The sequence below is a fragment of the Callorhinus ursinus genome, unplaced genomic scaffold (genome assembly GCF_003265705.2).
Source record: "Callorhinus ursinus isolate GAN/ISIS: 27379988/994484 unplaced genomic scaffold, GSC_fseal_2.0 scaffold20, whole genome shotgun sequence".
Classification (NCBI taxonomy): Eukaryota; Metazoa; Chordata; class Mammalia; order Carnivora; family Otariidae; genus Callorhinus; species Callorhinus ursinus.
Genome location: NW_027397082.1, coordinates 31,722,602 through 31,735,474, shown reverse-complemented (window position 1 = coordinate 31,735,474; position 12,873 = coordinate 31,722,602). Strand labels below are relative to the sequence as shown.

At 40.3% G+C, this 12,873-nt stretch overlaps 1 protein-coding gene across 7 annotated transcripts in view; it reads right to left on the bottom strand.

Annotated features, from left to right (window-relative positions):
* Positions 1-4,778: 4,778 nt before the first annotated feature.
* The window catches only part of ERCC6 (ERCC excision repair 6, chromatin remodeling factor), a 77,272-nt gene continuing 69,177 nt past the window's right edge, over positions 4,779-12,873 (bottom strand). For 6 of the 7 annotated variants that reach the window (XM_025880590.2, XM_025880591.2, XM_025880592.2 and 3 more), the window contains 5 exons: positions 12,500-12,645; positions 11,713-12,414; positions 9,982-10,186; positions 9,308-9,386; positions 4,779-8,152 (listed from right to left, as the gene is read on the bottom strand). In XM_025880590.2, the coding sequence (XP_025736375.1) occupies positions 7,733-8,152; positions 9,308-9,386; positions 9,982-10,186; positions 11,713-12,414; positions 12,500-12,645 (1,552 nt within the window). In that variant the 3' untranslated portion in view covers positions 4,779-7,732. Of the gene's footprint in view, positions 8,153-8,975; positions 9,183-9,307; positions 9,387-9,981; positions 10,187-11,712; positions 12,415-12,499; positions 12,646-12,873 lie in introns of all 7 variants that reach the window. The other variant, XR_003209970.2, reaches the window with a different exon arrangement.

Here is a 12,873-nt window from a genome sequence, read left to right as displayed (position 1 = left end):
TTCCAGCACTCTTGCTGGGTTGGTCTTGCTGGGGGACAGGTGGTCATAGAACTATGAAGAGCTTGTTCTGTTAAGATGGACTGAGATTACAGTCCTGTTAGATTCTTCACCTCCAAAATTTCATTTCTATATTTAGTGAAAAGTATTTTCCATTTACTCTCAGGCTACTTGCTCAGCAAAATGAAATTTTTACTCTCCAGAAAAAAAAGTTTCAAAATTATACTCCAACCATGAATTTGAGGATGAAAACATATCCAATAGACTAAAAATGTTAGTGACATTCTTCGCCTGTGCATAGTTACTTCGTTTGCATTCACTTCAGACACTTGTGCCAGTGGAGGTATAAAATGTCCCCTTGGTGTGACTCGATCATCAGGAGGTTACCTTCCCTCCCCTCTCTGCATAAATGAAGTTCCCAGAGATTTAACAGTGGAGGACACTGAATGGGAAAGTGAAATTCAACTTCGAAAGAACCTTTCCCACTTGGGCAGTAAATTAAGATTCAGATAAATAATATGTTCTAAAATTACTCTCATGAATTAAGTGTTAATACACTTAGGTTAAAGAAGTTAAATCAGAGTCATTATATGAAGACTGAATCAAATGGTAGACTGAGCATAAATGCTTGACACCCCTTCCAGACAAAATATATATACACATATAAAAATAGTCATATATAGTTGTATGAGATATAGGCAGGTAGATAGAGAGACAGATATCAATGAGTGTTGGAAGATGAGTAAAGGAGGGCCACTGTGAATCAGAAATTATGAAGCATCCCTGAAGGGCAGACACAATGGGATGAGAAGGCAACCTCCCATGGAGTAGGTGGTGGCTGCCAAGGTGGGAGTGGCTGGATGTTGAGCCCATAGGCAGCAGGAAGTCATCGTCTTAGGATCAGCCAGAGGTTGGGCCCACCCTCCCCCACCTTTGTGCACCCTCAGTTCTGCCATGAGGGCAAGCACTTGGACAGAGGAATTTACCATGCCCTCTGCTGGAAGCAGTGGGAGAGAAATGGGGTGCCCATATGCACCTGAGACTTGCTTTGGAACTTCCTCCCCAGCAGCAGAGTCCAGTTCCCTCCTTCTCAAGGCAGGTTAGGATAAACAAGAGCATCTCTAAGCAGAACAATGGAGGAGCTCACACATATCCATACAAACATAACGAAGAATCAATCATCAAAGAGGAAAACCAACACCACAAAAAGGAAGTACCAAAACACCAAACTGCAGCACGGGAGTTCAGGGAAATGAACTGACTAGAGGAAATGTAAGGAGATATTAAAGATAATTAACACTCTTGAGGGATAAAAGAGCCTAATGCATCCATGACAAAGGAATAGACTATTAAGAAAGAAGGACCAATGACAAATCTTAAGAGACGAACAATATACTGTGAAATTAAAAGAAACACAGCAAGGCATAGACAGATTAACAGAATTGACACTGTTAAAAATCAATTTACTGAGCCTAAGGATCAAGCTGAAACATTCACCCAAAGGTACCAAACCCAAAGTGTTTTACAAGCATTCTATCAAATGTTCATATAATCCCCATGTGGTACGAACTCTTCTTAGAACAAGATGAGGAGTGTCCCAATTCATTTTCCAAGAGTAGAATAACCTACACACACATATACACACACACACAAAGTATACACACATAGAGAGCACATCAAAAAATGAGAGAAAAAATCTATAGCACAAATTCCTTTATGAACCAAAGGGTTAAAATCAAAGTAGTAGCCAGCTGAAACCAGCGGTATATTAAACACAAAATACATCACAACCCAATAGGGATCTCCCACCTCCAACCTAGTATTGAGAACATCCCAGGAATGACTGAATGAGTTGACTCAACAAAAACTAGATCTACTATACTAATCCAATTCAGAATGCTAGCAGATTAAAGAAAGTATTATCATCTCAGTAAATGCAGAAAATGCAACTGAAAAATTAAACATTCATTCTTAATAAAAATAATTTGCAAGCTAGGAATAGGAATAAAAGTTCTTAACTCATTAAAAAGTATCAACCAGGGGCACCTGGGTGGCTCAGATGGTTAAGCATCTGCCTTCGGCTCAGGTCATGATCCCAGGGTCCTGGGATAGAGCCCCGCATCAGGCTCCCTGCTTGGCGGGGAGCCTGCTTCTCCCTCACCCTCTGCTGTTCCCCCAGCTTGTGCTCTCTTGCTCTGTCAAATAAATAAATAAAATCTTAAAAAAAAAAAAAGTGTCAACCGGAGTGCCTGGGTGGCTCAGTCGGTTAAGCCTCTGCCTCCAGCTCAGGTCATGATCCCAGAGTCTTGGGATGGAGCCCTGCACTGGGCTCTCTGCTTGGCAGGGAGCCTGCTTCTCCCTCTCCCCTGTTTGGGCTTTCTCTCAAACAAATAAATAAAATCTTAATAAAATAAAAGTTATCAACCAGAAACAGCACAAATATGCTTGACATATGGGAAGTATTCTTCATTCGAGTAGGAACAAGACACAGTTGGCCACACTATTCACCATTCCTGGCTAACATTGGGCTAGAGGAACTACGTTAAGTAAGAAAAAAATAAGAGGTCATAGTACTGAAAAGCAAGAGACAATCCTGACAATATTTGTAGATGATATTTAGAATACCTAGAATATATAAGAGAATCAACTGTAGTAAAATAGTTTAGCAAGACTGCTAGATAACACATCAATATGTAAAATCAACAGTATTCTTATGAACTAGAAAATGTCTTTTTAATGTCCTTTACTATAGCAACCAAAACCGTAGGATAATTAAGCATAAATATAAGATGTGCATGACCTTATTATAAGTGAAAGATATAGTGGAAATATGTCTTCATAATAAATATGTACTAAAAATGGAGTAATATGTCTCATTCATAGATGAGAAACTCAAGATCATAAGCAATTCTCCCCAAATAATCTGTATAAATCATCACAATTTTGAAAGTAAAAATCTAAATGTGACAACCTGATCCCCAAATTTACATGGAACCAGGAACTAAGGCACTTTTAGAAGATGAGGGGAATCATTCTACCATATGAGAAACAATTATAAAGCTACAATGAATAAAACAATGAGTTATTGCCAAAGTTAGCTAAGTGGACCAATTTAACAATACAGAGCCCAGAAATATTCCCATAATTATATGAAAGTCTGATATAATCATAGATATAGCTTCACATATCAGAGGGAAAGGACGGGCTATTTTTTTAGAGGTGTTAGGAAAAATAACTATCCATATGGAATTTACAAGAAAATTTATGAGAATGTAATCATGACCTCAGATTAGGAAAGGGACTCTTAAATAAGGAAACAAAACATGGAAAAGACTGAATTTGACTATACTTAAATTTAAAACTTCTCTATGTTAAATGACATCATATGCAAAGTAGGTACATGGATATTCTAATTCTCCACATTTTTATGTAAGAAAGAACCCCAACCAAAACTAAAGAACTATAAAATACCTAGGAATAAGCCTAGTATGAAATGTGGCAAGACCTTTATGAAGAACATTATTAAAATTTTATCCAAGAATATAAAATACTTTAAAATGAGACCTATCATGATCTTAATGGGAAAAATTGTATTAATTTGAAAAAGTCTATTATCCTCAAATCAATGAATAAACTAATGCAATCCCAATCAAAAGAGCAACACAATCTTAGTGACATAATAAACTGATTCTAAGATTTACCCAGAACAGGAAATACACAAGACAATGGGGGCAGAGGCCGGAAGGACTAGGAACTTGCCTGTAGATAGAGAAACATAGTTCAAAGTCAACAGTGAAGAGTGTGGTTGGTAGAATAGATATCTGGATCCACTGTCCAGGAGGAGACAACTTAGCATATGATAACCTTAGCATTTCAGATGGGTAGAGAGAAGAATGAACAGAGAAAAGAATGAAGAAGGAAAAGCTTCAGTAATAATTGGGGGTAATCGCCTTTTCATTTTTGTTTGGGGGGAGAGACCCTAAAGGATTTATAACCCAATTTTAAAACTAGACAAGTGTAATGTGAGCAGGCAACACTCAAGAAGATCTACAAATAGCCAAAAACATGAAGGTGTTTGGTTGTGTAAGTAATCAGGGTAACTGAAGTTCAAACAAGGTCTTTTCAACCATAAGATTGGTTAAAAACAAAACACAAAAGAACCTCCCGAGACTGATTGCTGGTAAGGTTGTGGAGAATGGGTCCTCTTATGGAGTGTAAATGGAAGGAAGCAGTTTCACTACATCCATTAAAATTAAAAATCTGTCATTTTTTTCAATTATGTAGAATTTAAGAAAACAGATGAACATAGGGAAGGGAAGGAAAAAGACGAAAACAGAGAGGTAGGCAAATCATAAAAGACTCTTAACTCTAGGGAACAAACTGAGGGTTGCTGGAGTGGAGGGGCATGGGGGGATGAGGTAACTGGGTGATGGGCATTAAGGAGGGCACTTGAAGTAATGGGCAAAGCTGGGCATTGTATGCAACTGATGAATCACTGAATTCTACCTCTGAAACTAATAATACAGTGTATGCTAATTAAATTGAATTTAAATTTAAAAATTTCTAAAAATTTTAAAAATCTATGTCATTTTTAATCCAGCAGTTCCATGAAGGTAGAGCTATAATTTCAGGGATGGAAATATGTCTTGCATATAACATTAAATGAAAAGCTAGCTGCAAAACAGTAAGGAATATATAATCCCGTCCACGGGATTTATGTATTAAATCACACCTATAAAACAAAGCTACTTCTGTGATAAAGAGACTCCAAAAGACAGTGGTTTTAAGCAAGTCAGGAATTTATTTTGCTCTTAAGTAACAGGTAGAAGGAAAGCAGTTCAAGGCTGCAGGCCAGCTTCTCCAGCCTCAACACACAACCTCTGTCGCTCCCGTATCACTGCTTAAGGTCCCCCCAGAATCTCAGCCAGCAAGAGGAGTATACACCCAATCCCTTATTTAAGGGCCCAATCTGGAAGTTCCACTCATATCCCACTGCCCAGTCACAGGGCCACAATTAACTATCAGGGAGGCAGGGAAGCTGAGTCTTCACCCGCCAGGCGTCCAGGTAAAACTCCAGAAAATCATCAGTAAAGGAAGAAGGGGGAAATGCTATAACAGCAGCAATCTCTGCCACCATGTATTTGCAAATGCATGGAAAAACAGCTGGGAAGAATAAATACACACTAACTATAGTCCTTATCGCTGGAATAGGAACAACAGTGAGGAGACAATAATTGCCTGAAATTTTTTAAACGGTGATAGTATATTCACGTATGAACTAGGAAGTTTTAAAATTTCACAAAATTTTAAAATCCTTTATTGTAGCTTGATACCAATATAACACGTTAAATACATTAAATCTGTCTACATTGTACAAAGCTTTTAAAGTTCCAAAAAGTAGATTCTATCTAAACGAATAAGTTACTCTCTATTGTTAAAAATATTACACTTAGAGTATCTTCCTCGAAACCTCTCTACCTGGGAGGCATGACAACGCTTACAGATGCCCACACTGAGAAACAGGCAGGACAGCGACCTGCCCAAGGTCCTAGCATGCCAGTGGCAGAGCTGAGACAAGAACAAGAGTGAGGACCACCCTGCTTGTACTGCATCGTAACTTTTGATGGCATTTTCTATTTGATGAGAAGGCTACAACTTCTCTCACTCTTGAGGCGCCTGGGTGGCTCAGTCAGTTAAGTCTGCCTTCGGCTCAGGTCATGATCTCTGGATCCTGGGATCGAGCCCCGCATGGGGCTCCCTGCTCAGTGGGGAGTCTGCCTCTTCCTCCCCCCTGCTCGTGCTCTCACTCTCTCTCTCAAATAAATAAATCTTTAAAAAAAAAAAAAAAAACTTCTCTCAGTAGAGTTCAGATTTCAGAAAGATAATGAACTGCATTCAATCTGAGAATAAGAGGGAAGCAATTTTCTTACAGGCTAATGAATACAAAAATAAAAATAAAAAAAGAACTTCCCAGAAACAAAACTGTCATGAGTTTTGACTCCCTTCTGAGCCAAATTCTCAAGTTTAGGATTTATTGAGCTGTTTAAAAATCCCTTCTATGACTTCTAGATAATGATAGCAGACTGAAGAAAATAATAGAATCTTTTTCCTCCAATACATAAATCACTCTAAAAACAGAATAAAATGAGTAGGCCAGAATTCAAAAAAAAAAAAGGCAGCAGAAAATCCTGGTGGGAATCATGACTCTATGACATCTCCTGCCTAGGGGGAGGGATTCTTTGGCCCGAGCTATTTAACAAAATCTCCGAACAGAGGGGTAAAATGCAAATCCTCCAACCAGAGCTGCATGGTGCCCAGCAGAGGCTCTTCCCAACCCCCAAACCCAAATCCCTTCTCTCTGGGTCACAGGGAAGAGCATACAGATATGGACAGAGCTGCTCACTTGCAACATAAGCAAGATGTAAAGAAATGGCATGGAGGAAGGCAAGCATGATAGAGAAAAAGCAGAGAGGAAAAACAGCATGCCACAGAGAACAAACCCAAGAAACAAACTGCATTGTGACAGCTCTAGAAGAAATTTAAGCAGTGTAATGAATTTAAGAAAACCAGACTTCAGTGCTGAGATGATAAAACAACAAAGAGAAGGAAACAAGAATATCAAAGCTAGGAAAACAAACTGAGGATCAAAACGACACCATCACAGAACTATAAACACATAAGCAACAGCCAGAAAACAGCTGAAAACCAAATGTCTAGTACAGGAGAGTCACGGAATGCAAAGGACAAAGAGAGGTGAAAACAACTGGAAAGAAGATGATACATAAGGAGAACAATGGTGCCCATTACAAAGTAATCAGCATCCTTAGAAAAGCAAACAATAAATAAAATTAAAAATGCTCCAAGTCGCCTCCCAGCGCACAAGCAGAGAGAGTGGGCCACAGTGGTGGTCACTACATGGCAATCATGGCATATCAGCTGTGGTCTGGAGTGATGTTTCTGTGCATGTGTGTGTTCTATTTGTACCCACTTTTGGTTCTGCTTAAGGTTTGTGTTAAGATAATATATTTTATTTTCCTAAAACCAAGAGTCCCCATAGGGGGTAAAAAGATGCCCTTTGCTTAAAGCTAAGCCAATATAAGCTGAGTACACTACAACCTTCTGCAAGTACAGGTCTCATCATTTATTACCACGCTATTTCATGCTTTACTAATGAAAAATACCTGCCAATTTACAGTACCTTAAAAGGAAGACTATTTAAAGGCAATTAGTATATTCAAAAGACAGTAAGTCTCATTTTTTATGTGTGGCAAATGATAAATTTAAACGTTTAAAAGCTACGCACCAAAAATAAGTATCTGTTATCAAATATTGGTGAACTAATTTATTGAACAGGTCTGACTGAATATAAGACATGTTTTTAGCACCAGTAAAAATAATTCTTGAGATTTCTGGTCTACAAACATCTAAATGAGCAGTAATGTGCTCCCTGACGGCATCTTTTGGGTAAAGGAACAAATGTGATCCAAGGATTAACTGGTCCCTGATTTTGCAACATTAATTCATAGGGTCAGAATAAAATAATCAACCCACATATTTTTAAAACTTTTAAGTTTTAGAGATGAATTTCTTCTTCCTTAAAGTTTTAAATTATGAGGTAGATATCATTCAAAGTAAACATCAAATGCAGCAAACTTCTGTTGACGAACATGATTATTAATCCCATAATCAATAGACATTTCCATTAGGAAACTGAAAGTTTAAAAAGTAATGTTGATCAGCAGTATTCTGGCTTAAGTTTCCATATTCCTTCACCACTAGAAGTTCTATGAAAAGTGCAAAGATTTCGCAACAGTTCTCGAAAGACACAAGACTGTGAGGCTGATAACTTGGATTCGAACGCCTGCAGTATCTCGCGAGTGCTGGCCTGGCCATCAACACGGGCCTGAAAAGCAATGAAGTTTCTCATTTCCACCAGTAGGTCATCATGCTCAGTGGTGGAGGAGGGTGGAACAGATGCCTCTTGGTGCGCATTTTCACTTTCCAGCCGCTCTGGCAGAATCAGGTGGTTCCTAGCTCTCATTTTAGCCAACAGTAAAGACGAAGAGAGGGACCCGGGTGAAGACTCTGCATCTTCCACTTTTCCACTGAAGTGCTCAGAAGCATTATCCTTTCCATCCTTTCTTGTGACACCATCCTGGAGAAAGAAGACCACTGCAGTGACACGTCAGCTTCTAGTTCATGCTCCCATCACTTCCCCCAAAGCCCTGAGGAGCCATAAACGAACACTTGAGCCTAAGGCAGTGAGGCGGACAGGGAAGAACGAGACCGCCGAAGAAAAGGGAGGGGGCAAGTCAAGCACTGAAACCCACCCACCACTAAAGAACATTTCTGAAAACACCCAAATCCCCCAAACTGCACTCTTCACTTCATCACCATTCTATGTGTGTATGCGGGGGGGGGGGGGGGGGGGGGGGCCTGTTCGTGGGTTGGGGGGGGGGGGGGGGGGGGGGGGGGGGGGGGGCGGGCAACAAGCCTCCCTTTGGCGGGAGAGCGGGTTCCAGGAGGCGCGGATTCCGCAGGCTTCTCCCGTTCTTCCTCCCAAATCCACCCCGATCTAGGCACTGCGGGACAAGGAACAACTGCAGAACTGTGCTTCCTTCTCTTCACTTTTAAATCTTTTGACTCTTCCCACTTTACGCCTCATGTGAGTTGCCCTAGAACAACAACACAAATCTAACTTTTTTTCAACATCTCTACTGCTAAAAGAACATAACATGGGAAGTCAAAAAAGGTTATTAAAAAATAGGAATCTGAACTTGGGAGTCTTCAACTTTTATCAGCAACATAACCCTTGACCAGAAAAGACCCAAGAGAGAGCACTGCATAACAGAGTTTGGTCTGATCTTTTACTCAGTGAAGCACTCAAGGCGCCCAGGGGGTCCCAGGACAGGGAGAGACGGGCACAAGGCTCCAGCAGCTAGTAAATTACACACAACATTTGAGGGGGTTTTCTCAACCTTCATTTTAGAGGGTAGTGCTCTCTGAAGCTGGTACTTCACCTCTGGATGGAGCAGGCTGCATGGGCAGCAACTCACATCACCTATCCCCTGTGTTCACTTTCTTGGGGCAAAACAGAGATTCTGCTACAGATTTGAGTTTAAGACTCTTTTACAAAGTTGGCTGGTCCTTTTAGCTTCAAATGAAAATGCTTCATTAATCAGAGCCTACAAAACAAATACCAGGTGTCATTATGCCAGTGTTTTTCCTCCCATCTGAATCAGGTTAAATTTTCATGGCAATTCAATCACGCAAGTCTCAGACATGAAAAGCAGCTAGGCTATCATATTACCTGGCATTTCTCCTTTGAAGATGTTGAAGAAGGATGCTGCACAGAGAAGCTGGAATTCCTTTTCTGACCAAATCTACTCCTAAGTAAGGAAAAGAATCACAGTAGATAGAATGTTTGCTTTTGTGACTTAAGAGATGAAAATGCCCTTTCAACAACTTAATCTTTTCCTGGAAAAGTTTTCTTCTGCAAGGTTATTCTTTGATAGCCATGATGCTCATCCCCTTCAATTTTTCTACTTTACTCTCCTAGGAAGTAACTGATGCATCTCAAGTAAGAACCACTCAGTATCTTGTTCAACATATGATGGAAACTATCCTCAAATTCCAGGTAGGAAGATTATTCTAAACCAGTATACCAAATAGCACAGTCATTACTGATTGCGGAACACCAGCTAATCATCTCATTAAAGTGTAATCACTATTCTGTGTCTCTTATTTTTAACATCAACTCTTAAACAAAACAGATCACGTCTCCTTCCCCTGAAAACTCAGCTTCGGAAAGCAGGGGACAATGTAAAGGAAGGAGGTCAGATTCTATGTCTTTCCCCAAGTCCTGCAAATCTGGCCGACCCAATCCCTCCCTGAGAGATTTTCTACCACACCTGCCCTGGCTCTATTCCTAGCCTAGACGGTATGGCCTCCTCCCATGCAGGGCAAAGCAGTATAATCTCTTACTTTGTTCCTGCTGGTGTGCCAGAAACCCCCCGGTGGCCCGTCCAGGTGGGAACACCAGACGCCGCTCCCAGACACTGCTGGCGGGAGAGCCTCAGCGCTTTCAGGGCATCCTGGGCCACCCGGTTGGCCTCTGCCTCCACCAGCACATAATCCGGATTGGCTCCATCCATGATGGCATCGTGTTTCATGACACTGTGCACACCGACTAGCAAGAACAAAGGAAACCATGACATATTGTTTCAGTTTGTACACAATCACATTTTTCTTCTGTATAGTCTAGTATGTTGTGGGTAGAGAAAAAATAATGAACACTTTCAGCTATTTACCAAGGTGACTATCATGACCCAGGAACTTTACAAATGCCGTTGCCACTCACCTTCATCATTACCCTACAAGGTAGGGACTATTCACTACCCGTTTTATAATAATTGAAGCATAATGCCTCTGTCACCACAACTTCAACATCCCTGCTATCCAGAAAATTTTAAAACCTCTTATTAATCAATTCTTTATTGAAGGGAAAAATATAAAAATATAAACCAGAATTATAGAATTTTTAAAAAGTAATGATCATGAAAATGAATTTAATGCAGGTATGAGTGGAAAATTCACAGCCTTAAATATTTATATATCCATAGAAATGAAAGAATAAAAACAAATGAATTAAACTTCCAAGTCAAAGAGTCTTATAAAAATTAAGCCAAAAAAACTCACTGAAACACAACAACAAAAGCACAAAGAAGAAAGTAATAAAGATAAAAGCAAAAACTAATGAGGTAGAGAACAACCATAGATCTAATTAATAAATTAAAATGCTGGTTTATGTTTTTAAGAAAAATCACAAAATAAACCACTAGCTTAACCTGACCACAAAAGGGGTGGAGGAAATACACAAAATTAGAAATGACCAGGGAGAAATTATCTTGAAACAGAAACAAATTTTTAAAAAACTGTTACAAGAAGATTTTCAATGCCTCTGTGCAAATAAAACTTGAAAACTAGACAAAAGAGATCATTTCCTAGGAAAAGACCAGGAACTATAGAAAAAAGAGTTACCAATAAACTACCTTACAAAAAAGTATCAGGCCCAGATGGTCTCTTTCTGAAATGCCGTACAGAAACCTGGCCTTCCCACACCGAGAACCACGAACAGTGATGTCTGGTAACTCGGGGCCATCATACTGTGAACCCAGTGAGTGCCAAGGCCTGAACAAGACAACACCCCCAAGGATGACAAAGCTATGTAGGACTGCCTGTCCTCCCCGGTTCTGAGCAACTGTTGAGTCTGCTTTCCTGAGTCTTCTCCCTTGATGTGAGCGAGCTAGCTTTCCTACTTCCAGAGTGTCTGCCCTGGCCTGCCCCTGCCTCTCCCCCATGGCTGTTACTTTAATCTCCTGTGGTTGGAAAATCAGGTAAATACACCACGTACAAAAACTTCCTATCACCCGTTCAGTAGTACAAACCTACTTAAAGCATTGCACCCCTCCTGTGTGTGGCTGTAAGTCAAGGACTGTTGTTCTCCAGAGTTTCAAATTCCTCTAGGTCTTCAGAAAAGAGAGGTGAATACGATTTTCAAAATGTCGATACATTTCAAATCTGAATTTTAGAGAAGAAAAGATACTTCCAGTTGAGAGCCCACTCTGCCCTGTGAGTCAAGGCTGCCACTGCTAGAAACAGCCTACTCCGCTTCTGTTCCTAGCACACCTGCAGCAAATTTAGCAAAAAGATTACCTGACTTTTTGAAAAGCTTTTCCAAGACATAATCATCATGGCTCTGTTCACTGGTCTCACTCTCGTTTTCACTGTCCTGCTTCTGGTACCGCCTTTTCTTCACGAGGTGTGGAATTCGAGTTCCTTCAAACTTGGCATCTCTGCGATGCTTAGGGCTCTTCAGCTTCTGTGTTGGTGTCCGATGCTGCTCCAGGGGCTCTTCTTCCAGTGCACTATGTTTCGTTTTTGACTTGTGCTTAGAAAAATTACTTTCCGATGGCTTATTCTCCCAAAGAGGCTCTGTCTGAGCCTGGCAGCTTTCTCTTCTGTCGGAAAGACCCTGCTTTTCATTGATGTTTTCCTCACTAGACAGCCCGTCCATTTTACTGATTCTCAGAGAATCTGAACAATCCCCATGTCCACTAATCACGGATGATTCCTCTAGCCTAGACACTGTGTTCATGTCTTCTCTAGGCCCATCACTGCCAGGTGGAGTTCTAGGGATTTGGGGGGCATCTTTCAAAGGATTGCATGGATCAGAAGTTACTGCATTCACTTCAGCTCCTATAGCTGTAGATTTCTCTTTAGATGATGTGGCCTCGTTTGTGGATACATTAGAATCAGGAAACTTTTTGCATATTGGAACATTATGGTCTGCTCCAAAGGCCGGCGGAAGTTTTCTTTTTAAATGGAGCTTGGGAGCCTGAACTTCTGAGCCAGTTCCTGCAAAGGGGAAAAACACGCTCAAGTTACATGACATAATTCTTCTGTACTTTATTATTTTAAGTGAACATATTTTATGTAATACCTGCAAAAATAGCACTTGTTTCAGTACTCTGGGATGCGTCAGGACTCGTCAGAGTGAACAGCTCATAAAGATCATTGGACTTGAAAAATCGCCTTTGCTTCGGATCTTTCAGCACTCTGTTTGTCAGAAACTGTTTGAAAATTTGTCTAAAAAGATAAAAGTTGAACTGGTATAAAACAATGTTTAGCTGCACCTCAAAATCCTAGTTATAAAACAATATGAGAGATACGATAACTGTAGCTGAACAAATGTCTAAATCATCCCCAAGCTTTTCTCCTTGGAAAATTACAATTCAGAAAGTACATAAAAGGGCGCCTGGGTGGCTCAGTTGGTTAAGCGACTGCCTTCGGCTCAGGTCATGATCCTGGAGTCCC